Here is a 14533-nt window from a genome sequence, read left to right as displayed (position 1 = left end):
GTGTGGCTATGTGGTCCACGGTGCCCACAGTGGGCGGGTGGAGGCCTCTTGCTCATCAGCTTGTTCATGCAGAAATAGCTTGTGAGAGCAGTGACTATCCCATGCAAATCCTGAGCAAGAAAGGTGGGGGAAAATTCTAGAATATTTGCAGAAAGTTAAGTAATGACATAAAGAAGTCTTTACTTAAATATTTCACATTACAATCAGCACTTACAGAATGAACTAGTGGTGGGCAGGGGAAGCACATATTATTTATTTACTCTACAAGATGATTTCCTCACTTTATAAAAAACCAAATATTTCTTCTTGGAAGTCAGCACTCATGGTGCACTAAATGTAAAGTTGACACATGTAATAAAGCTAATTAGACAACTTTTGACTAATAAACCTACTGTTTAATAAGCATAATAAACATAGCCGTGCTCTGCAGTGTTACAGATAAAGTGTTTTGTTTTGTATTTTAATAAACACACATTTTGGGGATAAATTTCCATAAGTGTAGTACAGCAGAAACTAACAATTGCTGACAAAGTTCTGTATAGTCAAAGCTATGTTTTTTCCAGTAGTCACGTACGGATATGAGCGCTGGACGGTGAAGAAGGCTGAGCTTCAAAGAATGCATGCTTTAGAACTGCGGTTCTGGAGAAGACTCTTGAGAGTCCCTTGGACAGCAAGGAGATCCAACCAGTCAATCCTAAAGGAAATCAACTCTGAATATTCATTGGAAGGACTGATGCTGAAGCTGAAACTCCAATACTTTGGCCACCTGATGCAAAGAGCCAACTCATTGGAAAAGACCCTGATGCTGGGAAAGATTGAGGGCAGGAGGAGAAGGGGCAACAGAGGATGAGATGGTTGGATGGCATCACCGACTCAATGGACATGAGTTAGAGCAAACTCTGGGAGATAGTGAAAGACAGGGAAGCCTAGTGTGCTGCAGTTCATGGGATCACAAAGAGTGGGACACGACTTAGCGACTGAACAAAAAAAGACAACAACAAAGTAATCATACTCCAATAAAAATTAATTTAAAAAAGAAAATAAAGTTAGGTCAAAAAAAGTCTGTAAGATAACGTCTTTCTCAAGGTCCAATGTAACGTGTGTGCCTGCTGCTGCTGCTGCTGCTAAGTTGCTTCAGTTGTGTCCGGCTCTGTGCGACCCCATAGACGGCAGCCCACCAGGCTCCCCCGTCCCTGGGATTCTCCAGGCAAGAACACTGGAGTGGGTTGCCATTTCCTTCTCCAATGCATGAAAGTGAAAAGTGAAAATGAAGTCGCTCAGTCATGTCCAACTCTTAGCGACCCCATGGACTGCAGCCTACCAGGCTCCTCTGTCCATGGGATTTTCCAGGCAAGAGTACTGGAGTGGGGTGCCATTGTGTGCCTACTGTGAATTGAATAGAGAAGGCTTGTCAGTTGCCTTTGAAGGTGAAATCCATTATCTGCGATGAAAGGTCTGTAATACCCACCTTTTACCACAAGGGGGCAGCGCACCACAGGGTAGTTAACAGCAAAACCTGCGATTGGGAATGCACAGCCTTGGGCAAGACTGCCTCCTTCCTGGGACCGGGGGTGAGGGGGGGCGGGGACAATTCATTTACAACTGTGATGAGGCGGATCTGATGGTGCCTTGGCATAACCGAAAGCCCTAAGTGTTTGCCAGAAACCTCTTGGCTGTTCTCCTGCAGAAAAAGGATGAAATCATTTTGTGTGATGGACAACACTTAAACATTGACAGAAACAATGTTTCCTATATACATACAAAATTTGTCCACCGACATCATCCACAAATGTGATTTTAAGCAGGTACCAATACACATTGAATCGTAAACATACTGTTTTCCCTTCAAGTTTCTTTCATGAGCTTATAGAAGTGCATGCTCTCTCACTCACGCCGTTACTCAGTCGTGTCTGACTCTTTGGGACGCTTTGGACTGTAGCCCACCAGGCTCCTCTGTCCATGTGATTTCCCAGGCAAGAATACTGGAGTGGGGTGCCATTTCCTCCTCCAGGGGATATTCCCAACCCAGGGATTGAACATGTGTCTCCTGCATTGCAGGTGGTTTCTTTACCGCTGAGCCCGCGGAGAAACCCTAGAAATGCATGAAGTAAAATAATTCATTCATGTTCTGCTGATCATGTCTTTGGACTGGCCCTAGATGGAAATAGTGCTTAGGATTTATAGTAAATTATCCTTGAGTAAGGGCTTCCCTGGTGGTTCAGACAGTAAAGAATCTGCCTGCAATTATTGAGTAAAAATAAGTTCCCAAGAAATTTAGGATAGAAAATTAGAGGTGTTTTTGTTTTGTTTTAGGGAAAATTGGGAGTTTACGCTTGACTATGTGGCAGATCCACGTATGTCTTCTGATACTCATTTCCCTGTCTTCCTCCATACCAAAGCTGCCAGCTGTCAGCTGAGTATATCACTGTACAAAATAAAGTCTATGTTGCTCAGACTTACTTTATAGGTATGACCAAACCATGGCCAACGGGATGAAAGCAAAAGTGGTGTTCTTTAACATGGCAGGGCATTACTTTCCTGATGGCTAAAATGTGGATGTGATGGTTGGAGCTGGAGCAGCCACACTGGGTGTTGTGGAGAAAGATGGATCATGAGGAGGGTGGAGAAACAAGACAGAGAGAGCCAGGTCTCTCATTATTATGAGCCACCATAGCAGCCTGGATTACCTCCCTGGATTCCTATAAGAAAGAAAAATAAAATAGTTTGTGTTCTCGGTTACCTGCAGCTGAATCTGTGTATCAATAGAGGTATCTTGAGAAAATAGGTGAGAGGTAATAAGATGGAATTTTTACTCATTTTGTCATTGTTTCATATTTTTTTTTTATCACCAATCAACATTTAATTGAACGTTGTATGAGGGACAGAGCTGGGTGATCTGGTATTATCCTTAAAGGACAGAGTTGGATCAAGTCACCATAAGCAAAGTTCACTTGTTAAAAAAATCCTTCAGGAAAATTGCTCCAGCACTACTGTATAAATGCAGCAGTATTTGGTCAGAGCCATAGCTGCTTCTGACATGTATGCTTTCCCTCCTGGGAGCAGAGGTTGTGTTTATCTTGAATTTCCCTTTGTGATGCAAGAACACAAAATCAAAATCCTATTTCTCCCTTCAAACCTGACGTTTGATGCAAAACATGCAAAACCCGTGGACACTGTGTTGATGACCATGGTACTGTGAGTCTAACCTGCATCTGCTCCCTCTGTGCTATTCTGATAAAGAACTCTTTAGTGGGAGTTCCCTGGCAGTCCAGCGATTAGGACTTGGTGCTTTCACTGCCGTTGCCCAGGTTCAATCCCTGGTCAGGGAACCAAGATCCTTCAACCTGTGTGGTGCAGAAAAAAAAAAAATCCCACCATTTTTCTGGTTCAAGATTGAGCAAAGGCAAGCTCCTTTCCCCCTAGATCCATACACAGTGTCACAGATTCTAGAGAAAAAAAGTTATCATGCTGCCCCTTGTCTGCCCAGTCCCATAGGGAAGATGGAGGGGGGAGTCCACAGGCCAAAGGACTTCTCACCACTCCAGGCAGCATTCAGGGTGTGGGGTCAAGTGGGGTAGGGGACATTTTTTGGCAGCCCTGAGTCCTCACCTGGATGGTTGAGGGACAGGACTTCTGTCAGCAGGTCCCAACGGATCTGAGAGCAGCATGTACCCAATGCCCCCGGCTCTCTCAGGAGCAGCATCGGGCCCTTATAGGGTCAGAGCCCAGCTCTAAGGAAGAGTTCCGTGGAAAGAGAAGCCTGGCAACCTAATCTCATCCAGAGTAAGGAGGGCAGCTACATAACAGGATGAGGGTAGCAAGGCCTTCAGTGATGGGGGCTTTCTGGGTAAAGCCGATCCTTTTTAGAAACACAACTAAAAGCCAACGGCCAATTTATTTTCCAAATTAGACATAGTATCTGATGCAGATGGTGATATTCTACTCATGTTGCACAAGCCAGCTTTGTACAATGCAAAGCCTACGGGCGTCAACTACTTCAGGGGACCATCTGGTGACCAAAAGGAAAGCATCTCTCTCTCTATGAAGCAGCCCTTGCCGGAAAGGGCCTAGGCCCCATGATGAGAACTATTCCTGGATCCCTTATCAAAACAGTCCACAATTTACCACCACACCCAGCAAAGAGCCATATGTTAGCACAAAAGCAGAGAGGAACTGGCAGTAAAAATGTGCCCAGTATTCAAGGCACTTGCTGCTCTGTGATGCTCTGATTATTTTAGGCTTCATTAAGGCCAAGAATTGATGATTTTGAACTGTGGTGCTGGAGAAGACTCAAGAGTCCCTTGGACTGCAAGGAGGTCAAACCAATCAATCCTAAAGGAAATCAACCCTGAATATTCATTCAAAGGATTGATGCTGAAGCTCCAATACTTTGGCCACCTGCCTGATGTTAAGAGACAACTCATTGGAAAAAGACTCTGATATTGGGAAAGACTGAAGGCAAGAGAAGTGTATGACAGAGGACGAGATGGTTGGATGGCATCACGGACTCAATGAGCTAACTTTGGGAGATAGTGAAAGATAAGGAAGCCTAGAGTGCTGCAGTCCATGGGGTCACAAAAATTCAGACACATCTGAGCGACTGAACGAGGCCTGGATGAATTCTTTCTAAATGCTTTCAAGAATGTCTGTCTCTAATTCCACACTCACAGGAAGCCTCCAGAACAACACAGCACCTCAGAGAAGTTGACACGAAAAGAGGAAGGTGCACCAATTGGCAATCTTAAGCACTGTGGTACTTAAAGAGACTCAACTCTCACTGTATCATAAGGGAAGTGCCATCCTGGTTTTTGCATGGTCAGTTTCTACTGTCTAGTGCAGGAGAGCCTCATTTCAAGTGGGGATATTGACAAAGCTGAGGATCAAGGTGGGGTCTACACTAAGGTAATGATCCTGGTCCAGGAGGCTAGCTGGCTCCATGGTGCATCACTCTCTAGACTCAGGATAGTAAGTTTGGGCTCACCTGCCAACAGCAGGGAGTGGCTACTAATAGTGTGATAAAGCTTGTGAAGCTCAAGAGAAAACAAGTACCATGATTGATTAGCAATGTCTGCAATAGATCAGGGGCAAGGAGGGGTGTAGATAGATGAGTGGGATGGGGTACCACATAACAAGTACTGTGTTTCATCACTTTTAACAAGCACATCATCCCCACCCTTCATTTTTCCATCTGAAATTGGGATGCCTCTTTTAATCACTGTGCCAGATTGTATTTCCAAAAATGAATACGATATTTCAGTCTCTCACATGTTCTTCCAGAACCTAGCCAAGCTCCCATCAGAAAGTGGGATGTCTGTCCCCTCCCCTTGCATTGGTTGGATGGCTGGAGGGAGTGGGTATGACTGCCTTAGCTGATACAATAGTGAGGTAAAAGTGATGCTGAGTGAATTATGAAGGTAGGCCATTAAAAATGTTATTGCTTCTACCTGGCCTTCTCTTTGGGGATGTTCCTTCTTGGAAACCAGCCACCATGCTCTGAGGAAGCCCATGCCATATGGAGAGGCCCCGGGTTCTCAGGCCTAGCTGAAGTCCCAGGGGACAGTCAGCACCACCTTGCAAGCCATCTGAATGCTGCCTTGGAAGTAGGTCCTCCAGCCTTGAGCAAGACTGCCAGACTGACTCTGGATGCAGCACAGATGAACCTCCCTGCTAAGCCCTGCCCGAACAACAGACCTTAAACACAGTAAATGATGTTGCTGTTTAAGATACTAAGGTTAGCAGTGGTTTGCAATGGTAACAGTTGTCATGGCCTGCATATGTACACCAAAACTTGTAGGGTAAGTGTCAGTTAACTGAAGGAAAACTTGAAGACAATAGAGAAGCATGTTTTAAAGAAACGTTGCATCATCAACGATGTTTATGATGGTGTCCTTACAAAGGACAATACTGTAAGGAAAAAAAGAATAGTAGTGACTCAATTCAAAAAGTGACTCAGAAGGATCAGACTCTGAATAGGAAGAAATCTGAGGAATATCATACCAAATTTATTTTGAATGTATTTTCCTTTTAAAGGACATACAAGAGTGACATATAATGAAAAAAACTAATCTAAATAAGTTTGAAAAAGCATTCAATGAATATGAAAGAAACATTAAGTGATAAGAATGCATTGTATCAGTTTCACTGGCAACATTTTTCTTTCTCAGTGGTGTAAGATAATCTTATAATCAAGGACATCTTAGGGCCTCCTTGGTGGCTCAGTAGTAAGGAATCCACCTGCCAATGCAGGAGACACAGGTTTGATCCCTGGTCCAGGAAGATCTCACATGGCGTAGTGCAACCAAGCCCATGAGCCACAACTATTTAGCCTGTGCTCTAGAGCCCAGGAACCAGAACTACTGAAGCCCACGTGCCCTAGAGCCCATACTCTGCAACAAGAGAAGCCACCACAATGAGAAGCCCGCAGACTGCAACTAGAGTAGCCCTCACTTGCCACGACTAGAGAAAAGCCTGTGAGCAACAAAGACCCAGCATAGTCAAAAGTAAATAAATAAAATTTTTAAAAATATGTTTTATCATTCTTGACTTAAATCTATTTATACCACCAAATATAAGTGTTCTAAGAAATTTCACAAATTTTTCATTTTTTTCTTTGAAAATTAAAAACAAAAACAAAATACATCAAAGATAGTCCGTTTTAAAGTTCAGTTTAATTTTTACTTTAATAATTATGTCCGAAGCTTGGTTCTATAAGCATTTAGGGAATTTTTTTAAGTTTAATTTTCTGAATTTAATATTATTCAAACAAGTGACTTTTCAAGAACCCCTGAAATCACATGAATTTTATGAGTGTTTTAGGTGGTGCTGTCTCTTGAAGGAGGGGGAGTGGTTACTGAAAGGGTGATGAAGTCAATGTCTCTTGAGCTTAGTTGCAGATGTGGGCATTGGAGAAACAAAGTGACTTTAAGAGATACTTATTAATGAGCATTTACAAAGCAAAAGAAGGGATGATGTTGGTTTTATTACTCCTGTTATAAGAACCAAAACTTCTACAGACTTCAAAAACAAAATTTATTCACAAAATATGTTAAAAAGTTTGACAAAAAACAAGACTACAAAAGCCCCACAGTCTTATACATCTCAACATCATCACAATCAGCAACTGAAAAGTCTCCAGTATTCAACTTGTTTTTGAAGATTAAAAAAATTTTAAAAAGAAAAGTCTTTGTCAATCACAGCATTTCATTCTGAGTTAAATTGCTGAAAACTGATGACCATGTCACTTTGGTATAGAGTAATGTTCTTTATGGAGATTTACTGACATGGAAATCTCAAAGTGTATTTATTTATGAAGGTTAATTTACAATAGTCTTACCAAGGTAAGCTATTTTAAAACAAATTAAATCACTACTACAAACCTGTAAAGACTAAAATGCAATACAAGCGTAATTACAGATTATGAAACTCTGAGGACATCGAACAAATTTAAAATAATTAATTATAGAAAAGTTTTAACTTTTTATTAGAAATGGAGGGGAGAGGAACAGAGTTGGCTCTGGAGACCTTGGTGCCCCGAGTGCAACAGCAAACCACCCCCCAGTCAGGACGCTGGTCAGGCTGTGTGACCTTTCAGAGCCAGAGAGAAGCTGGCCCAGAGGTTTGCGTCTGGGCCCTTTTTCCATCAGTCAAGTTGCACTTTGTTCAGTGAGAGTCAGAGGATCCCAGAACGTATTCTACATTCTCTGAGTATTTGCTCTGGAGGGTTTCAAGTCCAAAGATCAAACTTTGTGGAGTTTTGTAATGATCAGTACTCTCACCATTTGGTCAAATGAACTACAGATGCACAGACCCCTCTTATCTGGACTCCAGTCCAAACTTGAAATGGGCTGAGTAGACAACGTAACATTCTGCAGAAGGCTGACGGAACCCGCAACTCCCATCTCTACACCCTCAGAATCTTTCTTTGATCGCTGAATCGGGTATTCGCTGAAAATAAGATCAAAGTGTAAGAGGAGATAAAACTTAGTATTTATCATTTTATTCTTACACATGTGCTCCAACAGCTATTTTTATTTCTCACTTGACTACTAGAACTGATAAATACTAAGGCATCTTTCTTGGAGAAGGAAGTGAATACACACTCCAGTGTTCTTGCCTGGAGAATTCCATGGATGTGGGGAGCCTGGCAGTCTATTGTCCATGGGGTTGCAAAGGGTCGGACACGACTGTCTGACTAACACAAGGCATCTTTCTAATGTTAAGCTGTATCGCAATAAGGAGACAGTATTTCAACCTCAAGCCCAAACCCCACAAATCTCATAAAAAGCCATTATTTCTACTAAAAACATTGAAACATCATTTCTGTTCAGCATGAGTATTTTTTATTTTACTATTAAAGTTCTAGATTGATCTAGCATCTTTAATAAATTGACCTGGTGCTCTTAATCATCTTTTACTATAATTCTCCTCTAGATGTGGATTGTTAGATGCCGCAAGCACCTTTTGCCGTACAAGTAACATTTGCAGAACCTCATCTTGACACTTCCAGAAAGGGAAACTGATGCTGGTTTCTAAGCCCAGGGTTCCTCCAAGCTGAGGGACCTTCTATGTACGATTTCTAAGGGAAAGTGCTATTGGGAGGAGATTTTAGACCTCGACATCATTGCCTCAAAAAAGAAAAGAGTGAGTTCTAGAATGTTTGATCTTCTATCAGCTAAAAATATAAAATTATAACATAAAAAGAGCTGAAGGTTAACAACTCATAAATACCATTTGGTCTAGATTTGAGAAAGTGAAAAATGAAACACCTGTCCCCCATGGAGATGTGTTCCTAGTGAAACACAGGGGTATTTCTCCAAAGGTCTTTTAAAGCCTGTTAGGTATCAACTATGACTACCTTTATTTCAAAAGTAGTAATAAAGACCAAGACTTTAAGAGGCATGAAGCAACTCAGAAGCAGAACAGAAACAAAGAAATGATAAGCACATAACCGCCTATCCTTTCTTCCTCTCAGACCCTACACCTTTTGATTTTTAAAAAGAATACAACATTCAGATGAATAGACAGATTACAGAACATTTTCCATGTCTCTTGGCAAAGGCTGCAGTTGTTTAGTATTTAAAAGGTAACAAAGATCTTTTTTTTTCCCCTTCTAAATCCCCCATAACACCTATTCAAATTTTAGAGTGGAAACTGATCAAGATGGCTGAGAATAGGATGTGGAGCTCACCTCTCCCCACAAACACATCAAAAACAGGAACAATTCTCATTGAAAACTAACTGGAACCTAGCACGAGGATTTCTGTACAACCAAGGCTGTGAGGAGAAACACATGGAATTGGGAAGGGAAGAAAAGAAAAGTGACCGGGTCAGGACCTGGGCCCCTGGGAAGGGACTCAGAGGAACAGGGAAGATACACAGGCAGACACCCACCCTGGGGAGTAGGTGATGAGAGCTACAGAGTGGGTGCCTCCAGGTCCTATGTTGGGGACGCAAGTCCCCTTGGCTGGTTGGAGGGCCACTGGGACTCACAGGAAGGCTGTAGCCTGGGCCCACCTCCCTGGCTTCTGTTCAGCAACTTGGGATCAGACCCCTACCCTAATAGGGCAATAACGGCCCCTGATCAGATGGGAGGTCCCACCACATCCCTGGCTCCAGCTCGAGCCCCTCCATCTCCAGCCACACCCCCTACCACAGTGACAGCTGCTAGCTACCCGGAGGAAAGATGCAACTTGTGTCCACGTCAGATCCCGCTCTCTCACCAAAGGCACTGGGCACACACAGTCTCCCACATAAGAACCCCCTTTAAGACTTATATATAGGTACAGAAGCAGAGAAAGTTAAGCAAAACAAAACTGCACTCAATTGAAAGAGCCAGAGAAAATCTCTGAAAAAGAATAATTAAACAGCCAGGACATGGAAGCAACCTAGATGTCCATCAGCAGACGAATGGATAAGGAAGCTGTGGTACATATACACAATGGAATATCACTCAGCCATTAAAAAAAATACATTTGAATCGGTTCTACTGAGATGGATGAAACTGGAGCCCATTATACAGAGTGAAGTAAGCCAGAAAGAAAAACAACAATACAGTATACTAATGCATATATATGGAATTTGAAAGATGGTAACGATAACCCTATATGCGAGACAGAATAAGAGACACAGATGCATGGAACAATTTTATGGACTCTGAGGGAGAAGGTGAGGGTGGGACGTTCTGGGAGAATAGCATTGAAACATGTATATTATCATATGTGAAACAGAACACCATTCCATGTTCGATGCATGAGACAAGGGCTCAGGGCCGGGGCAATGGGATGACCCAGAGGGATGGGATGGGGAGGGAGGTGGGTGGGGGGTCCAGGAAGGGGAACACGTGTAAACCCATGGCTGATTCATGTCAATGTATGGCAAAAACTATTACAATATTGTAAAGTAATTAGCCCCCAACTAAAATAAATAAATTTATAAAAAATAAAAAAAATAAAAAAAAAAAGAATAATTAAACAGAAATAAACAATTTCTACCAGATAAAGAATTTAAAGCACTGGTAAGAAAAATGTTAACTGAATTAGGGGAAAAAAACAGATGTACATAGTGAAAATTTTAACAAAGAACTAGAAAACATATTAAGACCATTAGGAACTCAATAGGTGAAAAAAAAAAAATACTAAAAGGAACAAATAACAGACAGTGATACAGAAGAATATATAAATGACCTGGAAAACAGGATGATGAAAATCACCCTATCAGAGGAGCAAAAAGAAAAACAAATTTTCAAAAATGAGAACAGTTTAAGAGATCTCTGGGATGACATTAAGTATACAAATATTCTAAAGGGAGTAAGAGAAAAACAGAAAGTCACACACAAAGGCATCTCCAGAAGGCTAGCTCATTTTTCTGCAGAAACTTTGCAGGCTGGAAGGGAGTGGCACAATAAACTCAGAGTGCTGAAAGGGAAAAATCTGCAACCCAGGATGTTTTGCCCGGAAAGATTATCCTTTAGAATAGAAGGAGACATAAAACAACTTCTCAGACAAGCAGAAACTAAAAGAACTCATCAATACTAAACCTACCCTAAAAGAAATGTTAAAGGGTCTTCTCCATGTGGAAAAGAAGAATCTATAGGAAAGGGGAAAGCCCACTTGGAAAGCAAATATATAGTAAGAGCAGACTCGCAAACGCAACAACAAAGTTCTTCCCAGAGGTCGGTCAGCATCTTCAAGCTCTGTTTCTGTCCTATCACAGTGATGTCACCTGAACTTGGGCAAGTCAATTATCAGGATCTAAAACTAAGGATTTCAGTCCCTTTCCTTTCTTCCAGAGGTACTGTTCTGATGACCGAATAATAATATTTCACAAAAACCTTCAGTCAAAGTCTTCCTATTTAAAAAAAAAACAAACTAGCAAAAACTACGATTTCAAATTTATGAAATGAAGTGTTCATGAGCTACTCTACTGTATGGAACATACCACTAAAAAAAATATTTGTTGTGTTAAAAGGTTTATATTGATATTTATAAAATATAAGTAAGTATATTAGTAAAAAAAAATGCTTAGAAAGTAATTCTTATGTAATACCATGAAATTTAAAATCATATCAAAATGAACTAAGTCAAAGGAGGAAAACCAGAGTTCAATCGAATCCTACTTTACGCCCACAAGTAACCTAAAACGGAGCGCTGTGCACTGGGAGAGACTTACTACTTCCAGAGGTGCAGGCTGCCGGCGCCTCCCGCTGTCAGGAAGACCTCTCGGTTCTGTGGCAGGTGTCGGACCTGCCACACAGTAGATTTATGAGCCTGAACAGAACAAGAAGCACACAAGCAGTGTATAAGTTTTTAGGATAAAGAAAGACTACCCTACATAGAGAACAGACTTGCGGTTGCCAAGGGAGAGGAGGGGTGGGGGTGGGAAGGACTGGTAGTTTGGGATTAGCAGATGCAAACTATTATATACAGAATGAATGGACAAGGTCCTACTCTAGCACAGGCAACTATATTCAATATACTGTGATAAACCATATTGGAAAAAGAATGGATATATGCCTATAATGAAACACTTTGCTGTAGAGCAGAAATTTATACAACATTGTAAATCAACTATACTTCAATAAAACAAATTAGAAAAAAAAGACCGTCCTAGAAGAGAAACCTGTAAAAAAAACAATTTTTACCTCTATCAATGACCATTTCAGTAAATTCGATCATTTCAATTACTGTATAAAAGTAATTGTTTTCTGGCATGTCTCTCTTTTTAAACTTTCTTATTTCTTTTTAAATTAAAAAAATTTTTTTGGCTATACTGCATGGCTTGTGGGATCTTAATTCCCCAACCAGGGATTGAACCTGGGCCCTGGGCAGTGAAAGTACCAAGTCCCCTGGCACTTTTCTTTATAATGGCTACAGAGATTTGTAAGGGCCCATCAGAAATTAGGAAAAGAATCATTTTTCTTGTTTAATAAAGCAAAGTTCTGCTGGAGCTTAAAAAAAAAACTTATCAGATTAAAAGTCTTAACATTTAGCTTCAGAGTATCATACAAATTATGCAAATAGATTTTATACATTTAAATATCTCTAGCTCACTCTAAGGAGGAAAATAATCTCAAAATATAATAAAAGAAAAATATTTTCTAAAGGGAAAAAAGGATGGACTGAACTTCTTTTTAACAAGTTTACTTTTTTAGAGCAGTTTTATGTTCACAACAAAACTGAGTGGAAAGTACCAAGAGTTACCATAAAGAGAATGAATTTAATGTAAAGCTCCAAGTCTTATCTGTAATTTACACCACTGGACTTGTCTTCAAAACAAGGGTCAGGAGGACTGACAGACAGTGTTTATGGTTATAACAAGCCCAGCCGTTTATCAGTCATATTAAAGATAGAAAGAACAACTGGATGACTGTTAACAGCCTGTAAATCAATCCTTATAGTGCTACACTCACTGTGGGGAACTTGAGAGAGAGAGTGGGGGAGGGTGAGACAGGAGGGTGGGGGAGGGTTAAGACTTCTGCTTCGTAGAAGTAGTGAGACCAGCTAACTTGATTTAAACCACACATAGGACATCTGCATTTCAGTTAATGATCAGTCTTGACATATGATTTTAATAGCCTTTTAAGAGAATTGCCGTTAGCAGAGAAAAACACATATCTCAAAATACACACTTTAAGTATGTGAGAGTCCTCAAGTGACTAGGTTCAAGCTGTTAAACCTTAATTTGTTTTGCAGCTTAAACTTCTCTTTTTCTCCTGGAAGCTGATAAAAAGCAAAAAGTAAGAGGGGAAATGACTAAAATACACCAGTCTTTTATTTGACAGATTTAGGAATTACTGGATTAACTAAATGTAACAAAAAAATATATTTTTGGAGACACTGTAATTTCCAGTTAAGGAGAAATGTGTTACGATTGTATTTGGAACAATTTAGTAAGTGCTTTATGTTGCAGATGGGCTTCCCTTGTGGCTCAGCTGGTAAAGAAACCACTTGCAATGAAGGAGACCTGGGTTCGATCCCTGTGTGGGGAAGATCCCCTGGAGAAGGGAACAGCTGCCCACTCCAGTATTCTGGTCTAGAGAATTCCATGGACTGTATAGTCCATGAGGTTGCAGAGTCGGACATGACTGAGTGACTTTTATTTCACTTATGTTGCAGATAGATACTTAGTATATCCTGGAATGACAAAGGCAAAACAAAATTACAGTGGATAGCTAGTTACCTTAAGATTACAGTTCATTGAGCAGTAACAGTAATTTGCATGTAATAATAATTAGTTTAATAATATTAAGACAAACTATGAAGGTCTGAGAAGTACTACTGACTCCATGATAGAGGGAAAAGGAGCAAGGGAGTGAATTTTTATTTCTTGAGCAGCTTACATAATTTAATATTATGGAAACTACAAATCTGAGACTGATTTTTCTTTTCTTTTATACTCGAAGAAGCTCAGAGTCACATTTCCAACTCATCTCTCGCAAATGACGGGATATTTCAGCAAGAACTTTATGCCATCCCCTTACTCCAGATGGCAATTTCATTTTTTCAAACCAGTGCTTTCCACTTGTGCTGCTTTCTTCATCAGTTTTTCTAATGTTGTAATACCAAATGTTTCCCGCTAAGTTACCTCAAATACTATTTGGAACAAGGCAAAGTATATATATGAGGTTTCTCTGGTGGCTCAGGGTAAAGAATCCGCCTGTAATGCAGGAGACACGGGTTTGATCTCTGGGTTGGGAAGATGCCCTGGAGGAGCCTGGTGGGCTATAGTCTGTAGGATTGCAAAGAATTGGAGATGACTACGCACACATGCATATATGTTGATACATTTTTGAAAAGTATATAATTAGTATTATGTTAAGGTGTATATTGGGCTTCCATGGTGGCTCAGATGGTAAACAATCTGCCTGCAATGCAGGAGACTGGGTTTGATCCCTGGGTTGGGATACTGGCATATACCTAAAAGTATATAATTGGGTATTAATACAAATATATTTATTAGGAAACACCAGACTATGTTTTGTTAACCAAATTCTTTTTTTTTCTCAATTTTTAAAAAAAAATTCTGATAGTTGATT

General features: G+C 40.7%; 1 protein-coding gene across 4 annotated transcripts in view; it reads right to left on the bottom strand.

The window, feature by feature from the left end:
* Positions 1-373: 373 nt before the first annotated feature.
* Positions 374-14533, bottom strand: part of DNAAF10 (dynein axonemal assembly factor 10) — a 34555-nt gene continuing 20395 nt past the window's right edge. Inside the window, exons 7-9 of one of the 4 annotated variants that reach the window (XR_014083516.1) lie at positions 11668-11765; positions 1469-1681; positions 374-694 (exon numbers count right to left, since the gene is read on the bottom strand). Coding sequence is in view for 3 of the 4 variants with exons in the window: in XM_081595700.1 (XP_081451826.1) it covers positions 2610-2699; positions 7776-7944; positions 11668-11765 (357 nt within the window). In the remaining variant the exon portion in view is untranslated. Of the gene's footprint in view, positions 1682-2446; positions 2700-7010; positions 7945-11667; positions 11766-14533 lie in introns of those variants that run through there. The other 3 variants (XM_081595700.1, XM_081595703.1, XM_081595701.1) reach the window with 3 other exon arrangements.

Source organism: Giraffa tippelskirchi, chromosome 4 (assembly GCF_054371585.1).
Source record: "Giraffa tippelskirchi isolate mGirTip1 chromosome 4, T2T-mGirTip1v1.2.pri, whole genome shotgun sequence".
NCBI lineage: Eukaryota > Metazoa > Chordata > Mammalia > Artiodactyla > Giraffidae > Giraffa > Giraffa tippelskirchi.
Note: the sequence above shows the minus strand (reverse complement) of the source record. Positions and strands in the feature narration are given on the sequence as shown.